Genomic DNA, 24,040 nt, shown 5'->3' with positions numbered 1-24,040 from the left:
TAAGCAGCAGATGATGGGAGAAAACCAGCAAAAGACATTAAAGGAATAGGGGAGAGGAAAGAAAACCCAGAAATCTATGTAACACAGGAGCCAAAAGTGGAGCACAATTCAAGAAGGTGTCATTAACGGTTGGTCAACGGGCAGGCAGGATAAGAGCTAAAAAGCCACTGAGTTTGGCAATGGGAAGATCGCCAAGCTTTTTACAAAACTAACAGTGAAGAGGGAAGTCAGATCATAAATCACAGAATGGACTGGAAAATGAATGAAAATTAAGAAAGTAAAGGCAATCAATCTTTGAAGCAATAAAAAAAAAAAAAAGCTTTAAAGGTTTGACAACAGAGAGGTATTCAAACTTTTTCAAGTTATTTTAGAGCTGTTAGAGACTTGAATATACTTGTCAGCTCAAAGTGTAGACTTACGATTTAGAGGAAGAGATTGAATATACAAAACAGGGATGATAACTAATGGAATAGGGTAGGGACTAAAAGGAGGATGCTATAGTTTGAATATGTCCCCCAGAAGTTCATGTGTTGAAACTTGGTTGCCATTGTGGTGGTGTTAAATGGCGGGGCCTTTGGGAGGCGGAGCCCTCATGAATGGATTACAGGTTGAGTATCCCTTATCCGAAATGTTTGGTACCAGAAGCGTTTCAGACTTCCGATGTTGGAATATTTTCATTATACTTACTGGCTGAGGATACTGAATCCGAAAACCCAAAATCCAAAATCCTCCAAGGAGTATTTCCTTTGAGCATCATGTTGGTGCTCAAAAAGTTTTTGATTTGGGAGCACTCGGGATTTCAGATTTGGGGATTAGGGATATTCAACCTGTAATGCCATTATTGCAAGAGTGGGTTAGTTATCATGGGAGTGGCTCTGTTATAAAAGCAAGCTCTCTCCTGCATGGGCTCTCTTGCCTGTCTGCCTACAAACCAGGAGAATGACTTTCACCAGATGCTGGTGCCATGCCCTTTGCTTTCTCAGCTTTGAGAACTGTAAGCCAAATAAACTTCTTTTCTTTATAAATTACATAGTCTGTGGTGTCCTGTTACAGCAACACAAACCAGACAAAGACAGATGGGACAAGAGAGAGAGGAATTGGCCTTATAAAAGCATGGGTGCCCTCCTCCTCAGTCTGGAGGTCAGGAAGTAACTGTTGGACCTCACAGAGAAAATAGTTATGAAGATCCAAACCCTATATAGAATGGAAAGACAACTATTCCAAAGCATAAAAGGTAGAAATATATATACCGCCCATCAAGAAAGATAATTTTTGCTGAACTCAAGTCACTAGAGTGGCCAAAGTCCAGTAGGATGGAAATGGTTATGAGGAAAGCGATGTCTGGAGGACAGGGACATGGTGTGACAGATAGGAGAGGAGCAAGAGAATTGACAGAATTCATAATATTTTCCCAGAGAAGGGAGTAACTAAGCCATTTGCTAAGAATGTTATGTCTGCAATTTAATGTTCAACAATACAGTTCTGACCAACTTGATGGACTGATTAATGTTCAATATAAACTAAAATACATGGAATAATAGCTATCTTTAGATAGTGTTTGATAATTTACAAAGTACTGTCACATTATTTCATTTATTCTTTTTATATCTTGAGAGGCTTTGGTAGATGAACACAAAAGTAACTTGTCTAAAATCTAACAACCAGAAAGCAGTAGAGGCAGGAATCAAATTCAAGTCTCTTGCTTCAAAACTTGTGTTCTTTCTATGGCACCACAGCCATCCTATTAGGCCATATGAACAGTTTCATTAGGTAAGCCTAGCATGAAAGAGGCAATCATATGCTCATTCACAGTCCTCAACTGGCTATTCTGGTTTATAATGAACATTAGCCAACCCAACCCTGTCCTTCCCCTGAGGCTGATAATGGGATACTAGAGCACTGTTTAACAGTAACACATACATACACACACACACATTCATTCTCTCTCTCCTTTCTCTCTCACACACAAACCCTTTCTCTTTGTAGTACTTTGGATGCTATTTTTAAAACTATGTTTTTGGGCGTTGTGGCATATAACTATAGTGCCAGCTACTTCGGAGGCTGAGGCAGGAGGCTCACTTGAACCCTGGAGTTTGAGGTTGCAGTGAACTACAATGATACCACTGCACTTTAGACAGGGTGACAGAGTGAGACTGTCTCAAAAAAAAAAAAAAAAAAAAAAAATTCTCATTCCCCCTTTTCACACAAATATTAGTTCAGTAAATGTACTGCACTGCACTTTGCTTTCTTCACTTAACTATGTATCTTAGAGATTTTTTATACATCTGTACATAAAGAACATCCTCATTCTTTAAAAAAATAATTATTTACCCTGGACAACACAGCAAGCCCCCATGTCTACAAAAAATAAAGTAAGCCAGGAGTGGTGGCATGAGCCTGTAGTCCCAACTACTCAGGAAGCTGAGGGAGGAGAATGGCTTGAGCCCAGGAGTCTGAGACTGCAGTGAGCTATGATGATGCCACTGTACTCCAGCCTGGGCGAAAAGCAAAGACCCTGCCTCAAAAAAAAATTTTTTTTTTAACCAGCTACATACTCAGTTTATAAATGTATCACAATTTATTTAGCCAGTCCCCTAATGATGAACATTTAACTTGTTTCCAATTTTTTGCCATTATAAACAGCACTGCAATGAATGCACCCTATAAGTCACTTAACGTGTGTGGGCATACTGTTAAAGTAAATCTCCTGAAGTATAATTGCTGGGTCAAAGTGTATTTGCATTTCAAATTCTGATGTATGTTGTCAAACTGCCCTTCCTATGGACTGCACCAGTTTAGAGACACAGCAATATAGGAGACCACATAATTCATCACACCCTTGTGTTACCAAGTGCTTGGATTTTTACCAATCTGATAGGTGAAACAGGGGATCTCAGTATAATTTAAATTTCTGTTTCTCTTATTATCAGGAAGGTTGAGTACTTTTTCATGAACTAACTATTAATTTCCTTTGCCATTTTTGTATTTGGCTTATGATACTTTTAGTTCCTAAGTACTGATAACTATGTTAATTTAAAAAATAAGTGTTACAGCTCTTTTAGAATTTGTCTAGCAGGTTTTCTGATTTTCACCAGAAAAACTCCCAAGGGGAAAAAAACAGTAAACACCAGATATGTGCAAGACACTGTGCTTGATGCCAGGGATATAGCAGTAAACAAGACAGGTAAGTTTCCTGCCCTCATGAACTGCTTTCAAACAGAGGGAGACAGATAATAAATAAGGTAATCATACACTGGGATAGTACTCTAAAAGTAATAAACAGGGTGATATAATACAGAATACCTGAGATGGGACTGCTTTTAGATAGTGTGGCCAGAAAACACCTGTCTGAGGCCAGGCATGGCGGCTCACGCCTGTAATCTTAGCACTCTGGGAGGTCCAGGTGGGAGGATCGCTTGAGGTTGGGAGTTCAAGACCAGGCTGAGCAAGAGCGAGACCGTCTCTACTCAAAATAGAAAAATTAGCCGGGCATGGTGGTGCGCAATCATGATCCCAGCTCCTTGGGAGGCTGAGACAGAAGGATCATTTGAGCCCAGGAGTTTGAGGTTGCTGTGAGCTAGGCTGACGCCACGGCACTCTAGCCCAGGTGATAGAACAAGACTCCTTCTCAAAAAAAAAAAAAGGGTGGGGGGAAGACAAAGAAAATACCTGACTGAAGAAGTAATGTGTGAACTGAGACCTGAAGGATGATGCACAGGTCTGTTGTACAGTCAAAGGATCAATATCCAAACCCTGCACATGCCAATAAAAGATGTGGCCCCTGCTGAGCTCCTGGAAGATGAGCTCTAAGTCCTTGGAATGTCCTGCCTGTTCAGACTGTCTTTGTTTACATGAAGCCTTGGGTCGTGCCAGCCAGTTTCTGTTAACAATGCGATCTGGTGGGGGTCCTGGGTCATACAGTATCAGCTTGGCCTCTGGAAGAAATAGAGCACTAAGGTCAGCCATGTCTGACGTAGACACCAAGGCTCGGGGAACTTTCCTGGTTGGCAGTATTCCAAGTGTGTTGTCACACATTATTGCCAGAATTAAGCACTGTCGGCACAAATTCCCTGGGAGAGGAGTGCCTGTCCTCCACTGGGGGAAGCTTGTACCTGGTGTCTCCTGGACCCTGCTCTATGTGTCTTTTTCTTTTGCTAATTTTTATTTTTATTTATTTATTTTTTTTTTGAGAGAGTCTCGCTCTGTTGCCTGGGCTAGAGTGAGTGCCGTGGCGTCAGCCTAGCTCACAGCAACCTCAAACTCCTGGGCTTAAGCGATCCTACTGCCTCAGCCTCCTGAGTAGCTGGGACTACAGGCATGCGCCACCAGGCCCAGCTAATTTTTTTTTTTAATATATATATTTTTAGTTGGCCAGATAATTTCTTTCTATTTTTAGTAGAGACGGGGTCTCGCTCTTGCTCAGGCTGGTCTCGAACTCCTGACCTCGAGCGATCCACCCGCCTCAGCCTCCCAGAGTGCCAGGATTACAGGCGTGAGCCACCGAGCCCAGCCTCTTTTGCTAATTTTAATCTGTATTCTTTCACTGTAATAAACTATAACTCTGAATATAACAGCTTTTCTGAGTTCTATGAGTCCTTCTAGTGAATTACTGAACCTGAGGGATGCCCAAATATCCTGTACACTGAAAATTACAAAATATTGCTAAGAGAAATGAAAGAACAAAAGCAAAAATAGACACGGGACAACACCAAACTTAAAAACTTCTACGTATCACAAGAAACAATCAACAGAGTGAACAGATAACCTCCAGAATTGGAGAAAAATATCACATACATGTAAATCATATACATGATGAGATTAATATCCAGAACATACAAAAAACTACAATTCAATAGTAAAAAAACCCTATTTTTTTAAATAAGCAAAGGACTTGTATAGGTATTTCTCCAAAGAAGATATACAAATGACCAAGAAGCACAGGAAAAGATGCTCTGTATCACTAATCATTAGAGAAATGCAAATCAAAACTACAATGATATATCACCTCACGCTCCTTAGGATGGCCACCATCAAAAGAAAGAAAATAACAAGTGGAAGTGATGACGTGAAGAAACAAACCCTTGGGCACTATTGGTGGGAATGTAAAATGGTGCAGCCACTATGGAAAACAATACGTAGGTTTCCCCAAAAATTAAAAATAGAATTACCATGTGATCCAGCAATCCCATTTCTGGGTATGTATCAAAAAGAAACTGAGTTAAAAGCAGGATCTCACAGAGATATGTGCATACCCATATTTACTGTGCCATTATTTAGTATAGCAAGAGGCGGAAGTAACTCAAATGTTTACTGACAGATAAATAAAGAAAATGTGGTACATATATATGATAGAATATTATTCGGCCTTTAAAAAGAAGGAAATCCTGTCACATGCTACAATATGTATGAACCTTAAGGGAGTTATGCTATGAAATAAGCAAGTCACAAAAAGACAAATACTGTATGATTTTATTGATATGAAGTACTTAAAGTTGTCAGACTCATAGGAACAGAAAGAATAATTGTGATTGCCAGGAGCTGAAGGAAGGGGAAAATGGAAAGCTGGGTATAGAGTTACCGTTTTGAAAGTTGAAAAAGTTCTAGAGATCTGTTGTATGACAATGTGAATATAGCTAATACTACTTAACAGTATACTTAAAAATGGTTAAGATGGTAAATTTTAAATGTTTTGTTATGGGCTGGGCATGGTGGCTCATGCCTGTAATCCTAGCACTCAGGAGGGCCAAGGCGGGAGGATCACTGAGGTCAGGAGTTTGAGACCAGCCTGAGCAAGAGTGAGATCCTGTCTCTACTAAAAATAGAAAGAAATTAGCCGGGCAACTCAAATAGAAAAAATTAGCTGGGCATTGTGGCATATGCCTGTAGTCCCAGCTATTGGGGAGGCTGAGACAGGAGGATCACTAGAGCTCAGGAGTTTGAGGTTGCTGTGAGCTAGGCTGATGCCACAGCACTCTAGCCTGGGCAACAGAGTGAGACTCTGTCTCAGAAAAATAAAAATAAGTGTTTTGTTATGTGTTATTTACAACTTAAAATTTATTTATTTATTTAAAAAATAATCTATCATTTCTTAAAGGCTGGTCAAGTGAAGCAGTGGAGTGGAAAAGGAACAAAGGAATCTGTAACTGGTTGTGATCAATTAGTTGTAAACACCACTGCACTCAGACCAACCTAAAATTTTTTTTGTTAGAAAAAAGACCACCTCACTTGATGTACTACCTGGGAAAAGTAAAAAAAAAAAAATTAAAAAATTAAAAAAATGAAGAAGACCTAAATAAACATAGAACTATGTTATGTTTTTAGATTGGAAGACTCAATATTGTTAAGATTGACATCTTCTACCAAGTCCCCACTAAATTTATCCATAGATTCCATGTAATCTAACTCAAAGTCCCAGCAGGCTTTTCTTTTTTAGACAGAGTCTCACTCTGTTGCCCAGGCTAGAGTGCCGTGGCGTCAGTCTAGCTCACAGCAACCTCAAACTCCTGGGCTCAAGCGATCCTCCTGCCTATCCCCAGCCTCCCCTACTATCAACATCATGCACCAGAGTGGTACATTTGTTCCAACTGAGGAACCTACATCGACTCTTTGTTATCACCCAAAGTCCATAGTTTGTTTATCTTAGGATTCACTCCTGGTGGCATACATTCTACAAGTTTGGATAAATATACAATGACATGTATCTACCATTATAGTATCTTACAGAATAATTTCACTGCCCTAAAAAAATCTTCTGTGCTTCATAATTTACCCCTTTCCCTCCTCCCTAAACACTGATCAACCACTGACCTTTTAACTGTCTCCATTGCTTTGCCCTTAAAGGTTTTTATTTTTAAGGTTAAGAAAAACCAGTGTTGTAGCCATTATAAATGATTTCATTTCAGTGACAAAGGGAAGGATGACTCACTATATAAATGATGTAAGTTTCAGAGAGGGCGGGGTCCTATGGGAAGTGGTGAGTATGTGGGAAGTGAGTTCCAATGAAGCCAGATTCCTCACAGTTCCTGCAGCATTAAGTCAGGGGCTTCATTTTAATTTTCTCCCTTCACCTTGCTTCAGAACATAATGCAAGGACAGGTCAAGCCACCCACAGCCTGTGGAAGTTATTTCTCAAGCAGCAAAAATTATGGCAGCATTTTTAATATAGTATAATACCTGTGTGGTTCTTTTTGTAATTTTTTAAACTTGTTTTCTCCCTTTTTTTAGTGTTTATTTCTGTAATTGTTTATAACATAGAAAGTTATAATCCCCTCTGTCCTACAATATGAACATGGTGAGCAATGTGATGCATGTTTAGATTTTTTAAAAACCATATTCATCAATTTGCTTAATCACTTAATAATATGTTGAATACCCTTCTATGCCTGACATGTAAATATACCTTAATCTTAAATATTACAATGGGAGCATGGTAATGACAATTTTGATAATAATTGTTAATATTTATTGAAGTATGGTAAACACTTTGGGTGGATCTCATTTAATTTAAATAAAGCCCTAAGTTTATTATAGACTTCATTTAACAGATAAAGAAACTGAAGCTTAGCAAGGCCAGATAATTTGCCAAAGATCATAGCACTAAGAAATTCTAGAGTGGAGATTTGACTGTTAGCCATTTCATTATACTACTAAATGGGTAAACCATAAGTAACTAATGCCCCAGTGATAAAAGATTTATATCATCTCCAAATTCTCACTGTTTTATTAATAAATAAAGCTTCAATAAAAATTCTTGTGGTAATGTTTTTATAGGATAAATTTCTACCAGCTGAAATGCTAAGTCAGATTAGATTAATTGCTAAATTATCTCCAGAAGGCATGTGTATTGGTAGATTCAACTGACAACCTGCCTCCAAATAAATACTAATTTAACTCCCACGAACAGCATATGAGAAAGGCTGTTTCTCCACACACTCAGTAGCAATGGGTATCAATCTTTACACACCGATAGGGGAAAAATGAAGTTTTAATTTTTGTCTCTGATTATTAGTAAGGTTGATTAACTAGGCTTTTCACATATTTATTGACATTTATATTTCTTCTTCTATACATATTGTTTGTATTCTTTGTTAATGTTTGAGTTGTTCACGTTCCTTTTGACTTTGTAAGAATTCTGTTTGTATTAGGGAATATTTGACATTATGCATCACAAACCTTTGCCCTAGTTTGTTCTTTGACTTTGTTCATGGCAGTTTTTGCCACACTTAAGTTTATAAGAAAAAGTATCAATCCTATAGGACTTATGGATAGTGTCTGGATTTCTACAATTAGAAACATGCAGCTCCTAAGCCTGCACTGTAGGACAGAGCTAGAAGAGTAGCTTAACCAAAGAACTGGCAAGTTAAGTGGAAAACTTGAAAACATTTATTAATCACAGGCCATATGTGTTTCAACAACATGCAGAACTCCATCCGGCACCTGCCCAAGCTTTGTGATTCCCTGGAGTTAGAGGTTTAAGCATTACTCTAATGCCAAAGGCAGCCGTCATTTCCCTGAACAGTTGACCTAACTGGTTAGAGATAATATTTAACATTTAGGGGGCTGTTGTGTTAGGCTTGAGCCTAGTGTTTCTTAACAAATCATTAAGATCTGTGCCTAAGATTTCTGACTTTATTCTCACGCAAAAGCTAGCATGTTCCTTCGGAGGTCACCAAGACTTTAAGTTTCTTTTCTCCATACTTTACTTTGACATAGCTGGGAAAACAAATTCACTGCTATCAACAGTACAATAACACTGTCAAAGGCTGACTGGCCTGTGGATCTGATTGAGTTTAAATTTAGATCACCACTTTCACTTATTTTTTTCTCCTCAAGGTCCATTAAGTAGTTTATAGATTTGTTTTCTGTTTAATTTTATAGATTTCTTACAGTCAAAAAGTGACTTACCACCATCTAAAAAATGAAGCCAGTTCTGCCACTCTGATTTGCTAACAACTTAATAAAGTTCTTCACATTTAATGCTTTGAATTCTGAAAAGATATTATATCACTTCACTTATAAAGACCAGACACATTTTAATGTTGTAAATTCAGCAGCTGAAGGTAGCAGATTTATATAAATGTTCTTCAGCAATTGCTTTTATATAGGGAATCATTATTGGTCTTTCAATGATTAATTACTACTTTAAGGCTTCTTTTTTAGTTAAATGATTATATTCTATTCTAGATCAAAAAGGCTATTGACAATTTATATTTCCTTAAGCACTAGAAAATGTGGGTCAGAATAAATTAATATGAAAAAATACAATATATAAATCTAAACATTTTTCTCTAATGTTACTTTCCCTTTATTTCTTCTTTCCTTTTTTCTTAAATTTTGTTTTGAGATGGGGCCTTGCTATGTTGCTAATGGTCTTGAACTACTGGGCTCAAGCAATTCTCCCACCTCAGCCTCCCCAGTAGCTGGGACTACAAGTACACACTATCAAGCCTGGCTTTTCCTTTATTTCTTTATTCAAATACAACTATTCTCAAACGATGGTCCCTGGATCAGAAGCACTGGCAAGACCTGAGAACTGGTCAGAAATGCAAATTCTCTGGCCCCATCCCAGACCTACAAGATCAAGAACTCTGGGATTGGGGCCAGAGAATTTGTTCTAACAAAATCTCCAGGGACACTAAGGCACACTAAGGTTTGAAAACCATAGTCTAAGACTTACTGTAAGACTAACTTAAGAGGCCAGGCCGGTATGGTGGCTCATGCCTGTAATCCTAGCACTCTGGGAGGCCGAGGCGGGAGGATTGCTTGAGCCCAAGAGTTTGAGGTTGCTGTGAGCTAGACTGATGCCACGGCACTCTAGCCCAGGCAAAAGAGCGAGACTCTGTCTGGGGGAAAAAGAAAAAAGACTAACTTAACAATATAAACTAATTTAGGCTTACTTCAAAAAAAATTTACTATTTTATACCTTAGAAAAGCAAAAAAAGTCTCAGTTAATCCACATAAAAGATGTAAACCTATACCAAATCAAAAACATGAATTTTCACTATTCTGAAGTTTATATTTTCAATTTTCTCTGGTTTTAGTGTATTCTCGTAATGTCAGTAGAAATGAAACGGAGGCTACCTCTGGAAAAGGATTATAAAAGGCCAAGGAAAAAGAGCTCTACATGTCAAAATTTTTGCTACAGAAAAATAAAACGCTACAAATTATTTAACTGGTATAGTGAAAGTAAATCAAAGGATTATGATAGATCACAAACTATAGAAAAATAAGCAATGTTCTTGTTAGAGTTACTTAAATATCCAATCTATATGACATGGTTAGGAAACAAAGAACTTTAGTTATTTCACAACTTATAAACTTTGCCTTTTTTCAGAATCATTAGTCTACCTTCTAGTATCCAGTCCCTACAGACAGCAGTCCCCAACATTTTTGGCACCAGGGACTGGTTTCATGGAAGACAATTTTTCCATGGACTAGGGTAAAAGAGTGTGTGTTGGGGGGGGAGGGATGGTTTCAGGATGATTCAAGCACATTTATTTGTGCACTTGATTTCTATTATTATGTTGTAATATATAATAAAATAATTATACAACTTGCCATAATGCAGAATCAGTGTGAACCCTGAGGTTGTTTTCCTGAAACTAGATGGTCCCATCTGGGGGTGATGAGAGACAGTGAGTGATCTGACAGGAGGCAAAGCTGAGGCTGCAATGCGAGAGATGGAGAGTGGCTGTAAATACAGATGAAGCTTCACTGGCTCACGTGCCACTCACTTCCTGCTGTGTGGCCCAGTTCCTAACAGGCCACGGACTGGTACCCGTCCACGGCCTGGGGGGTGGGGACTGCAGCCCATAAGATATAGCCAACCAATGGCAAAAACAAACGTGAAGTCTATATCAGCTTCTAGTTAGAGGTGGAGGGTAAATGAATGGAAACCAGTAAAATCTTGAACTGAATGACATCTCTACAGAAGCAGAACACATGTTCCTGAGGAAAAATATAATAAAATGGATTCTCCATTTGATTCTTGTGACATGTCAAGCTATCATTTGACAGTTGTTCTACATAAAAACTGTAGCTCTGCTCCACATGGTGAAAGCAGTGCAGAGGTAAGTGGCAGCAAGAGCAGTGGCGTAAGATGGCTAAGGAAGTTCCCAGGGAACACGGGGCCCAGAGACACTCACATGGAAGCTGATGTCCTTAGTCAAGCGATGTGATTCACTTCCAACTTTTATTTGTAGATATAAAACCTAAAATCTCTCTTGCTAACATGAGGAAAAAACCCAAAACACCTTTTTTCTTTTGCTGGGAGATTTGTATTGCGCTCCTTTAGAGATACTTAGTAACCAATAAACTCTAAAGGCAGCTCAGAAACATGAATAAAGTTCTGCCTTCAGGGAATTTACAACCTAGATGGAATCAAAGAGCATAAAAAAGTAGAAAATTCCAAAAAGTGAAAAGGTGAGACCAATGCAACCATATCTCTCATCTGGCATTGGCAGAAATTAAGATGTTTTATACAGGTGAGTTTTCCAGATAATCAAACTTGGGTAAGTATAAACTTTTTAGTAATTTTTAATGAAAAATTTCCAGAAAGCATTATAAACATTTCAGTCTTTTAAAATGGAGACTAACAGACATACTGAAGCTTTCACTGATGAAGAGGGCATAATACAAACTTCAACTGCCAATGAGGGTGCTCTCAAAGGCCACATGCTATCAGTCTTCTTTGATTTCTTTTACATCAGCTGTTCTAACTCACCTACTATTTTAGTCAATCATCATGGAAAACCTTAAATGCTTGCCTGCTTTCCACAGATTCCCTAGGTAGCATACTGCATTTGTGTGACTTTTCCTCATATTACCTCACTTTTTCAAAATAGTTTTTGTTAAAATTGTAAGACAACTATATTATGAAACATCTGGAAAATAAAAGGGGAAAATCACCAAGATCACCCATATTTTTCTTCTCTTATTTTCCTGGTATAGATGTAAGACAAAGATGGAGAGCTGAACATTGGCTCACTACACAGCAGTTGCTAGTAGTTTATCTCAGTCTACATAAGATATGGAAAACTTTCTTCATATTCAGTGCAGCCAATCTATACTGCATATTTTTCTTTTCTTTTTTTCTTTTTTTTTTTTTGAGACAGAGTCTCACTCTGTTGCCCGGACTAGAGTGCCGTGGCGTCAGCTTAGCTCACAGCAACCTCAAACTCCTGGGCTCAAGCAATCCTTTTGCCTCAGCCTCCTGAACAGCTAGGACTACAGGCATGCGCCACCATGCCTGGCTAATTTTTTCTATATATATTTTTAGTTGTCCAGCTAATTTCTTTCTATTTTTAGTAGAGACGGGGTCTTTCTCTTGCTCAGGCTGGTCTCGACTCCTGACCTCAAGCCATCCTCCCGCCTCAGCCTCCCAGAGTGCTAGGATTATAGACAGGCGTGAGCCACCGCGCCTGGCCTATACTACATATTTTTCTTAAACTATTTTTAATTGAAAAAACACAAATAAACTTAATTTTTAAAAGGAAAGAATAATTCACTTACTTAACATATTTAAACTGTATACCATAAACAAACTAGAGCTACAGACTGGAAGAAAATATTTGAAAAGTGTATAGCCAACCCCCTAAAATATATACTATATTTGTATGACACCAGTAAGAAAAAGACAACCAACCAGTAGAAAAACGGGCAAAGAACACAAACAGGCAATTCATAAAAAATACAAATGGCTAATAAGCATAAGAAAAAAGGTTCAATCTTAGCAATTAGGGAAATACAATTAAAATAATAGCAGATACATTTTAAGCTCATCAGATTGATACATAGTAAGTCAGATAACACCAAGAACTGGCAAGGATATTAAAGAATAGACACTGCAATGCACTGGTATTTTGGGTTTTGTTTGTTTGTCTGTTTTGAGACAGAATCTTGCTGTTGCCCAGGCTAGAGTACCATGGCATCAGCTTAGCTCACAGCAACCTCAAACTCCTGGGCTCAAGCGATCCTTCTGCCTCAGCCTCCTGAATAGCTGGGACTCCAGGAGCACACCACCACACCCAGCTAATTTTTTCTATTTTTAGTAGAGACAGGGTCAGGCTGGTCTTGAACTCCAGTCCTCAAACGATCCTCCCACCTCGGCCTCCCAAGAGTGCTAGGATTATAGGTATGAGCCACCTCGCCCAGTATGCAATACACTCTTTTTTTTTTTTTTTTTTTTTTTTTCTGAGACAGAGTCTCACTCTGTTGCCCAGGCTAGAGTGAGTGCCGTGGCGTTAGCCTAGCTCACAGCAACCTCAAACTCCTGAGCTCAAGCGATCCTACTGCCTCAGCCTCCCGAGTAGCTGGGACTACAGGCATGCACCACCATGCCCGGCTAATTTTTTCTATATATATTTTTAGCTGTCCATATAATTTCTTTCTATTTTTAGTAGAGATGGGGTCTCACTCTTGCTCAGGCTGGTCTCGAACTCCTGAGCTCAAACGATCCGCCCACCTCGGCCTCCCAGAGTGCTAGGATTACAGGCTCACGTGAGCCACCGCGCCCAGCCAATACAACTCTTGATGTATAACCACTTTGGCAAGCATCGTTGTAGTCTCTAATATAGTTTAAGATCCACATACCCAATCGCAGCAACTATCTTTGAGAAACTCACATAACTACACTAGGATTAAGGAATCAGAATGTCATTGCAGCACTGTTGGTTATTTTGAAAAACTGGAAACTACCAAGAATTTGTCAACAGAATATATAATTTTTATATATTCACAAAAGAAGAAAAAAATGAATGCACTAGAACTACATGCATCTATAGATACATAAATTGCAAAAACATGGGGATGTCTCTTCTGCAATATATATCTACACATATAAATTTCAAAAATGTGGGAACTTTCTTCTACAACTTAGACATACACACACTTTTTAAATATAAAGTTTAAAAGCATGCAAATTACTATTATATAATCTTATATATTATTTATGTACAGAAATATATATAGAAAGCATGATAACCATCCAGATAGTAACTATCCTGGGAAAAGAGGAATGGGACTGGGGGAGGGGCACTTCAATTTTAACTGCAATTTTTTTGTTGTCATGTAATTAGTCTCTCTTTTCAAATTAAATGCAAAATTTTATTTAGTTAGGATTTCATTTAGTGTAGCATCAATAAATAAAAACAGAAAAAACAGTGAAAATAATCTTCAAAAACAAGGTATACAGAGCAAATAAGACAAGATATTAAAGTATAATAAAGTTAGGTGGTAGGTACATTGGTTCTTGTATTATTTGCCATACTTTTCGGTATACACTAGAAACATTATACAACAACAATCTGAGAAACACATATTTAGTTTAAAAAAACAAAGACTATTTTTAGCTCTCTGACTGCTCTCATCAAACTTCAAATCCCTTTTCTGTGGATGAGATTACAGCCAATAAAATGAAAACCTATTCTCCAGGTGATATATAGCAGCCCATTACTGTTTCTGCTGAGAGTTGAAGAAATGAAGCTAAGGTCAACCTTTGACCTCTGGAATAAGAGAAACGCTTTAGATATTATCTTCTACTGGAATATTAACAATATACAACTGTAAAGATACTTGAGGTTACACAAGAAAGTCAACTAATTGAATAAGACTCAAATCCAAAATGATTTCAATTTCATTGTACTTCTGGTAGGGTAACCAACTCAATCTTATTGGCTCAGAACTGCCCCAGTTTTAGAACAGTCCTGTGTTTCAGAATCTCTAGTATCAGGCAAACCAGAACAGCTGGCTACTCCAACGTCTAGTCACATCAGAACTTTTGAGTTGGAAGAGAATTTTGAGATTATCTAGTAAATCATCTCATTTTACAGAGAGGAAAAGTGAGAATCCTAAATCTTCAATGTGTAAAGGGAACTTCCAGGCCATTGAGTGCTATATTCCAACTGCCCATTCCATAGACTAATCCTCTGCAGATCTGGCTAATGGTCTTTCAGCCTTCTGTGACTGCTTTTATGATAAGTACACACTAGTCTATAAGGCAGCACATGGTCTTTCAGACATACTATAATTGTGAGAAAATTCTTTTTACTGATCCAGAACCTGTTTCCTGGTAACTTTCATCACCGTTCCTAGCTCTGCCCTCTGGTCCGAACAGAGTAAAGTTCAACTCCTCCACGCCCTAGTGCCACCTGCATAGCTTATAGTTGGCCTTGTGTTTTCCCCATTCTGGCTCCACCTCTAAAAATCCTACTGATTCTCCAGTCATTTCACAGGACATCTGTGAAGTCTGCACCCAGTACGTAATGAGCAGCTAACAGGGTTGTAGGCACATCTGATGTCTGTGTGTGAAGCTGCTGAACAATCTCTTCGTCCCATGGCACAGATTATACTGCTTCCCGATTCCCTCCTTTGAACTCTCAGAACTTCTACATTGTGCGATCGTCCTGTCAATGAACATTTACTGAGCACTGTCAGGAACTGTGCTAGGTATTGAAAAAGATAAATAAAATGTACTCAGCCTGTAGAGGAGCAAGAGCAAGACAAATAAAAGAATAAACAATGTGAACTATGAGGTGCTATACAGCTCAGGAAGTTGGAGAAGGCTTCAACTGAGGGGGTGATACCTGAGCCACATAGGAACTATTATCAATACTCATTTCTTAAATAGCCTTGTGTCCCCCAGCACTCAGTTCAAGTTCAACAAATATAGAAATTAGGTAGAGAAAGCCTACTCAGCCCCCTGAGCATCTCTTGGAGGTGAGGGGGGATGACAACTGAATCCATTCTGGCAAGGGCAGTTTTAGAGGCGGACACGGTACCTGGCTACGTACAGTATTGCTCAGGTGGTTATCCTCGGACATCTGTGCATTCTGAAAGTAGGACAGAGGTGCAGGTAATTCTGTCATTGGAGCAACCGTAGAGAAATACTTTTTCACAGAAAACAAAGACTCTTGGGGTTCTGAAAAGGGAAAAAGAAAACAGAACTTTGTACATTATTATACTTTTATTTTTTTAAACATTTTCATAAATTATACTCAGCAGAAACAAACCTTTCTTTCATGTGTTCTCCTCCAGGCCAAGCTGTCTAAGGACCTCGAGGGCTGCTGTCACTTGTAGGCTCCTGGATTAGGTCTGAAATAGGATTTTACCAGGTCATTCAGTGTTGGTTAAATCTTAGCAAATTCACCCACACCTGATTTGATTAATACTTAAAAGACCAATTTGTAAACCAGAAATGTATTAATTTGCTGACTTTCAATTAAATGACAAACTTATTGTCAGCTCACAGTAACTCTTTAGCAATGAGTAGATCCACTTGAGACACCAAATATTTTCAATCACAAAGATACTTAATGATTTCAGATGTAGAGCAAAGAGAGCTGAATGATCTTAAGGAATGTTCTTGACATTTCTTTTTCTATGCTGACCAGTCTAACCTGATTTTTGTATCCATAAAAGTATTTTGTTTAGTGCTTTCAATTTTGTAAAATTCTTTCTATCATCTCATCTCATCCTTAACACAATACCTCAAGGCAAGGTGAATAGGTAACATACCTATTTTACAAAAACAGAAGGGGACCCAGAGAAGTTCAGTCAGTGACTTGCTTAAGACCACACAATTAAGGCAGACGAGGACAAGAATCGCAGACTCTTGACTCCCGACCCTCAGCTTCACGTCTCTCTTCTGCGTCCTGGCATTGCCTTTCTTTACAGACATGGTTCTATGGCTATGTCTCTCAGAGTTCACCGTCCTGGGGGGCCACATTCCCATTTGCCTATCTTAATTTCCATCAACCAATCCTTTTTATTTTTGGAGACAAGGTCTCATGCTGCTGCCCAGGCTGGAGTACAATGGCATGATCATAGCTCACTAGTCTCAAACTCCTGGGCTCAGCAATCCCCATGCCTTAGTCTCCTGTGTAGCTAGAACTACAGGCATGTGCCACCATGCCCAGCTAATTTTTTTTTTTTTTAGAGATGGGGTCTCACTATGTTGTCCAGTCTGGCCTCAAATTCCTAGATTCATGTGATCTTCAGCCTCTCAAAGTGCTGGGATTACAGGCATGAGCCACCACACCTAGCCTCCATCAGCCAATTATTCATGATTCCAACTTTTCCTTTTCATAGAGTCTTCAGAAATCTAGAAGGGAAAAATCTGTGTATATACCCAAGCAGTATTCTAATTAATATATAGTATCTAAAACATTATTGTATATGTTTACATAAAAAAGCATTTTGTCAATGTCCTGTTTCATTTCCACTTTTAACACTTCATGATCCTCTATCCTCTAAATATTCCACTTTGTTTCTTCTAATGACTTTTCATCAAAAACGCACAAAGCAATTTTTTCCTCCAGTAAAGGTATCAAGTTCACATTAGCCCTTAACTACCTACATTGGGATCATTCAAATCATGACAAATTTTTAACCAAGTTAGGCTTTCCATGCTATCCTACACCCTTTTATACACCATGTCCGTCTTTCTCCTCCCCTCACCTTCAGCCCATAGTCAGTTGGAATGGGAGCAGGGAATTGTCAATCAATATGAATTAAAGACATAATGTAAAATCATTAAAAAAAACAAAGTGAATTAAGAATACAAATACAGACAACAGTTACTCTTTGGGGGGCTTACTCACTGAAACGGACATGGAAAGCTTCTGGGGTATCAGTGATATTCTGTTTCTTAATCTGGGTGCTAGTTATAACGGGGATTCATTCAGTTTGTGAAAATTCACTGAGCTGTAGTCTTATGCTCTGTGCACATTATCATATTATACTTCAATTTAAAAATTCAAATAAATTTCTGTAGGAATAATCCTATATTTAGGATTATTCCTGTCTTTGGTCCTGTCTTTTGATATGGATAAAATTAAGATTTGGCAATACATATGGTGCCTGACAGCAGTTTGACTTAGGATTTTCTGGATTTGCTATGATGCAAAAGCAATGTGCACTCAGTAGAAACTATACTTTGATTACCCAAATTACCCATTCTGTTTTCCACTTTCAGTATTCAATAAATTACATGAGATATTCAACATTTATTATACAGTAAGCTTTGTGCTAGATGATTCTGCCCAACTGTAGGCTAATGTAAGCGTTCTGAGTATGTTTAAGGTAGGCTAGGCCAAGCTATGATGTTTGGTAGGTTAAGTATATTAAATGCATTTGCAACTTACTTATGATGGATTACTGGGATGCAACCACATCATAAGTAGAGGAGCATCTGTATGTATTAGCACACCAAAAGAGAGTGGACTCCAATAGAATAGTTATATTTTTGAAGTACAGTAAGTATTCAAAGTAAATGTTTTGACCTAAACTTCTAGATTTTTAAAAGCTGACTAGCTGAAATTTTAACAGCCTAGCATTATTGATGAGTAAACAGAGTACATATTTAGCCCTTCCTTTCCACAGAAGCATTTAGTACAGCACCTACTTCTTGAGCTAACCCAGAAACGCCACAAGATGTCAAATAGAAAAAGTTCTTATCAGTTACCTCTACTGGCTGCTCTGAAAACTATTCCTATCATTTAAAGTATACTCTAGTAAAGAAAAACCCTTAGAAATCTTATTAGTATTCTCATATGATCCCTCAGAAACAAAGCAAGTAAACAAGAGGGTATTAGCCAAATGAAACAAGGCAAAAGACAAAAAAGGGCAATGCAAGCAAAAGTAAATAGAAGGTAAGTAAATAAAGTGTATTACATTTACAGGCAAAATATGAGAAGCAATTATCCATGCACCAAATAAGATCAGTATAATCTTACACTATAAATTTAGCATAAATAAAATAATACTAAATAAGAAAAGTGATTATCCATTCACTAAAGAGAGACACTGTTGACTTACATGCAAAACTCAGAGACAGAAACTTGGGGGATTTAACAATTTATTATGTTCACTTTACCCACTTTACAGATGAAACAATGTGGCACACAAAAGTTAACTAACTTAGTTAAGGTCACATTTGGCAAGCAAGGAGTTGGAATTCACATATTACACTATATTACCTCTGTATAAAACTCTATCCCTGCTCTCTACGAGTTTATAGCAATGAGGATTAAGGTACATTGAGCTGATTTTTATTACTAGTAAAACTACTGCTGAGATCTTAAATTTCAATAACTGCTCTAACTATAAATTGAAAATTGAAGTGCCAAAAGCATTCCCAATATACACTCCTAGCATGTATGTATGTACATATTTATTTTTATGGTATAAGCTATAATGAAAATCTGGTCATTTTAAGTAGTTTCCATTTTTACCTTTATGCTCATAGATCTGTTCAGCTACGACATGAAACCATACAAGCTGATTACTACACTGGAGCTTTCTCAGACAGATCCTGTAAGAATGATCAATAATATATTCGTCATTTTAGCATGTCCCAATCCTATCTTCAAAGTTCTTTTCACATCCATTATTCCATTAGATTCTTTAAAAAAACAAAACAAACAAACAGACAAAAAAATGCTCATGAGGAAAGGAATCTGTATTAACATGTAAAAAACCTCAGGAAAGCTGAAGGAATGTGCCTAAGCAGTTACGGTTCTGGAATGCTGTTTCCAGAACTCAGGTCTTCTGATGCCCAGCCCAGGTCTTTTCCAGTGGGCCCAGAGAAATCTCATGCCTCCCTTGATGCTCTGAAGATCATAGTGCTACAGGGTGAGCCTCCCTAGAAGAGCTGCTCTTTACATGGAGCTCAGTAGGAAGCAGAAACAGGCAACAGGGCTAGGTCTCAGTCAGGCCTGGTGAACAAACAAATGCTGTTGGTACAAAGAAAGGGGCAGGCAAAGCTCGATTTGATTTTGGTCCAGTAACAGCTGACAACAATTGATGATTGCATGGAGAAGGTCAATGACCCCACTGTTCAAGCAGCGTGGCAAAAAACACTAGTAGACTTTATAACATTCTTAGCTGAGCCCTGTGAACACAAAAGATAGTTACTCCAAAATAAGGCTCTTTCATGTGACCTGGATTGCAGAGGGAGTGGGAGTAGGGACAGAATTGACTTTGGTGTTTCTGCTCTCTGGCAACCTGCTGAAGACTGACAGAGCACAACATATGAATTCACTGCTATCATTTCCTTCTCTCAAGACGCTTGCTCAATCAGACAAAAGGAAAAAGAAATCCTCCTCTGATGGGCAACTAGGATTTTTTTCTATTATATACAAAGAGACTGAAAATGCCCCAGCAGAACTACCCATAATCTCCAAGCTTAGATGTGCTGAACAGAAAAGTCTGTCTAACCAGAAAATCCTCTACCCATTGGCACTTCAAAAAGTATCACAGAAGCAAAGCTTAGAATTTCAAGTTTATTAAAAATCCCGTTCAAGCGCCAACAGAAAAGCACATTTTTTCTCTCATTATATCCCAAGGTAACAACTAAACCTCAAACTCCTAGAGAATGTAGTTACTTTATGATTGATAATTTTCTTTTTTCACTCTCAGAGATAATACATAAACAAAATTTGCACTCTAGAAAAACATCTTCCTAAGACTTAATCATGATCTCTAGCACAGAGGGCTTCTGACTTGCTTTAACATCCCTAAGCCACTTGACTTGTTACTCTTTCACTTAGAAAAATGCTAACAGTATTTTTTGCTGCATCTGCATTGCAATGCTAAGAAGTTTTCAAGTGCAAAAGAGCTTGTGATTTAATCATTTTCTACAAAAGTATTTAACCAGTCTTCTTGGTGTTACTTTGACAGTTTCTCCCTCAACAGGCAGCCCAAGTTCTGATTGTATGGATGGACTAGAAAAGCGTCTACTTGACTTATTAAATGTTCACATCCAACAGTAAATGTAACCAAACTCTAAACTACATTCTTTAACTGAAACTAACAAAATAATTTAAAATTAATTTAAAACTTTAGAAATATATCTGAAAACAATCCTCTGAGTTTTAAGAGACTCGGAGCAAATCATTTCCCTAACCCTAAAAAAGCCTTTGTGAAAGTGGTACACACTAAAAAGAGCAAGAATAGTGATACATTCTATTTGATTTTTTTTTTCCTCCTTCCATCCCACTCCACCTCTGTGAACCATCTGTGGTAGATTACATTATTATTCAGCAAATATTCACTCCCTCCCCCAGCCTCCCCAAGGGAGGGAATATATTTCTCTACAGTGATGTTGGGTTTGGCTTTGTGACTTGCTTTGGCCTCATAGTGGGTGCAGTCTACTGTCCACCCCCAAGCCTTTGGGCATGATCATATGACTTGTTTTGATAAATTTGATCACAGCAGATGTGGCAGAAGAGGACATTTGAACTACACTTGTGCAACTGGCCTTACCTTCTTGCACTTCTGCTGAGAAGAGCTTAGAGTAGCCACTACCTCAGAATAAGACATGCAGATAAGAATCGTCCCCTCTGATCTACACCTTGATGCAAAGCCTTGCATGAGAATAAATGTTCTAAGACTCTAAGTTTGGGTAAGGTCTGTAGAGTTACTATAGCAATTTGTTTTTAAATAATGGTTATGTTGGCTCAGAAGATACAATAAAAATGAACAAAGACTTATAATTACAAATCCAGAATCCCTTATCTGAAACCATTAGGACTAAATGTGTTTAGAATTCAGAATTTTTTGGATTTTGTAAAGGTAATATGATGCAAATACCTTATGTTGTATAATGCCCCCACTGGATCTTAGCTAGAACCACAAAATCAAACACATTATTCAATCTATAGTGAAAAACACGAATTCTTTTAAATTACATTAAAAAAGACACAACTAGGTACAGGTCATATTTTGCTGTCAAATTAGTTATGAAAAAACTTTTGGTTTTCATGAGTTTTTGGATTTCAGAATTGTGTATATGGGACTACAGTCCTGTATTATCAACCTCTGTATAATTATTAAAAAAATCTTTCCCAATAAGTTATTTAATTTTAATGGCTCTACAAGGAAGGTATGATTACTTCGAATCATTGTCTCTAATTCTCTGTGGAAATGGACAGAATACAACTAATTTTTAATGAAAAAATGATTACTTACATCTAATTAATTTATAAATCACTGGTTATATTCAGTATTGTCTGCATTCTTTCTTTTGTTTTGAATCAACTTTAACAAGAAACTGTACAAAGGCATTGTGAAAAGGAAACATTAATACCCTTTAATAAACAAACACTGGGTTTCTTCTACACAACCAGACACTGTGATGGGTACTAGGGATACTATTAAATCAGATACTGCGTCTGTTTTTAAGGAGCTTACTATCTACAGGGGAAGACAAACAAATTTTTATATTAATTAAATACTGAAATAAAGCTGTCAAGTATATTGGGTTAAAATAAATATATTATTATGTTAATATATTCAAATTAACTTCACCTGTTTCTTTTTACCTTTAAAAAATGTTTATTACTTGTGTCTGGGCTAAAAAAAGAAAAAGAAGAAAAATTCAGACACTTGTGTTTGAGCTAAAAAAAGAAAAAAAATGTTTATTAGAAAATCTGAAATAACATTTATGTACAGTATGTATTTCTACTGGAGAGTGCTGCTCTAAATCTTCCGTTCTTTCTGCTACACCAGATCTAATATTCAAAATCCCTGACAATCTTTTCCTTCCTGAAGCTTCCTCTCTTCCTCAGCTTTTGTGACACTGCACTATGGTTGTTCTCCTCCCACCACACTCACTCTCCTCAGCTGGCTCCTCTCCCTTCTTCCACCCCCTCGTTATAAGTGCTCCTAAGTAGTGTCTGTCCTTTTCACTTAGACATCTCCTCCATTGCTCCAACATCGACTGGTAAATCTATTTAAGTGACAAATATTTACAGCTCCAGTCCTGCCCACAGGACATTTTCAACTGCTGACACTTCAAAAGTAATACTCTCAAGCCACTTCCTTGTCTTCCTCTCTGGTTCTTTCCTCCTAATTTCCTTATTTCTGAGAACGTCCCTCCCATTCTCTAAACTTAAAACCTCCTAGTCAACTTTACACTTTATTCCTTGCTCCTCAACTGGTTGCCATGTCCTGTTTATATTTCTTTTTTCTAAACCTCTGCCACCATCGCAGGAGGAACTCTCATTATATCTCATCTGAATTATGCAAAAGTCACCTTAATTCTCTCACCATCCCAGCCTCTACTACCAGATTAACGTGCCCAAAGCAAGGCTCTGACCATAACAGTGCCACACATTTGAAAAGAATCTAAGAGGTAAGAAAAAGCAAACACACGTAAGCACTGGACATGCACGCCTCGTGACAGACCACGTTTTCCGCCTCGAACGTTAAGACTGAGGAACTTAGCCCTGAGTGCCACTCGCTTCTGCACAAGGACACACTTCAGGGGTGAGGGACAGTTTGACCAGTTGCTCAACCCGACCCAGCCCAAAGAGCTTCCTCTTTCCCCTGCTCCACTCAAGACGGGTCAATCCCAGCCCAAGGCACCTGCGCCTGGAGATGTCTTCGGGGAAAAAAGCTTCCGTACCAAAGCTCGAAGGGAATCTTTCTTCAACCTTACCGCGCGACGCACCCGGAGCCCGAGAAACCGGCCGCCCCTCCTCGTTTCCCATGCGGGGTCCCTCGGTCCCAACCCGGCCGCGCCCCGCCCCTCATCCTCGAGGACACCGGCTCCGAGGCCCGGCCAGGGACAAAGGGCCGGGCCCTGCCCGCGGTCTCCCGTGTCTGCGGTGCGTTACTTTCTACCCGGACTCCTCACCACGCACGTACTCTTTTCCCGTCGCCGCAGCCGCCACTCGCTCGCAAACCAGGTTACTTCCAGACCAGCCGCTGTTTTGTTTCCGATGTGAAATCGCTGCCCCCGGAGCTGCCCGTCCTAGGCCACGCCCGAAAGCCCTCGCCAGTGTCGTCATTTCCGGCTCTGGCGCCGTTGGCGGCCGGGCCAGCGGGGGCGGAGCTTCCGGCAGCGCGCGAGGCTTGCGGGGGAAATCCCGGGCTCCAGCAGGCCTCCTCCACCTGGAGGAATGCGCTTAAGCAGGCGTGGGTTGTCACGGATCGGAGACTGCTCTTGAGCCGAGGAACTGGTCCCCGTGCGTTTCTCCAGCCTACAAACACTAGATCTAATCTAACTTCTTTCATTTCTCTGTAGTACTTGTAGTGTTTG

General features: G+C 38.7%; 1 protein-coding gene and 1 non-coding gene across 3 annotated transcripts in view; one reads left to right on the top strand and one right to left on the bottom strand.

Moving 5' to 3' along the window:
* The window catches only part of PSEN1 (presenilin 1), a 65,045-nt gene extending 41,301 nt beyond the window's left edge, over positions 1-23,744 (bottom strand). The window contains exons 1-3 of one of the 2 annotated variants that reach the window (XM_069488495.1): positions 23,647-23,744; positions 16,008-16,089; positions 15,777-15,916 (exon numbers count right to left, since the gene is read on the bottom strand). In XM_069488495.1, coding sequence (XP_069344596.1) covers positions 15,777-15,863 — 87 coding nt within the window. In that variant the 5' untranslated portion in view covers positions 15,864-15,916; positions 16,008-16,089; positions 23,647-23,744. The remainder of the gene's footprint in view (positions 1-15,776; positions 15,917-16,007; positions 16,090-23,646) is intronic. The other variant, XM_069488500.1, reaches the window with a different exon arrangement.
* Positions 3,043-3,105, top strand: LOC138381116 (U7 small nuclear RNA). Its single transcript, XR_011233052.1, has one exon. It is a non-coding gene; the product is annotated as a U7 small nuclear RNA (small nuclear RNA).
* Positions 23,745-24,040: the final 296 nt, after the last annotated feature.

The sequence above is a fragment of the Eulemur rufifrons genome, chromosome 2, assembly GCF_041146395.1.
Source record: "Eulemur rufifrons isolate Redbay chromosome 2, OSU_ERuf_1, whole genome shotgun sequence".
Taxonomy (NCBI): Eukaryota; Metazoa; Chordata; class Mammalia; order Primates; family Lemuridae; genus Eulemur; species Eulemur rufifrons.
The sequence above is the reverse complement of the archived record's forward strand: the minus strand, read 5'-3'. Positions and strand labels throughout refer to the sequence as shown.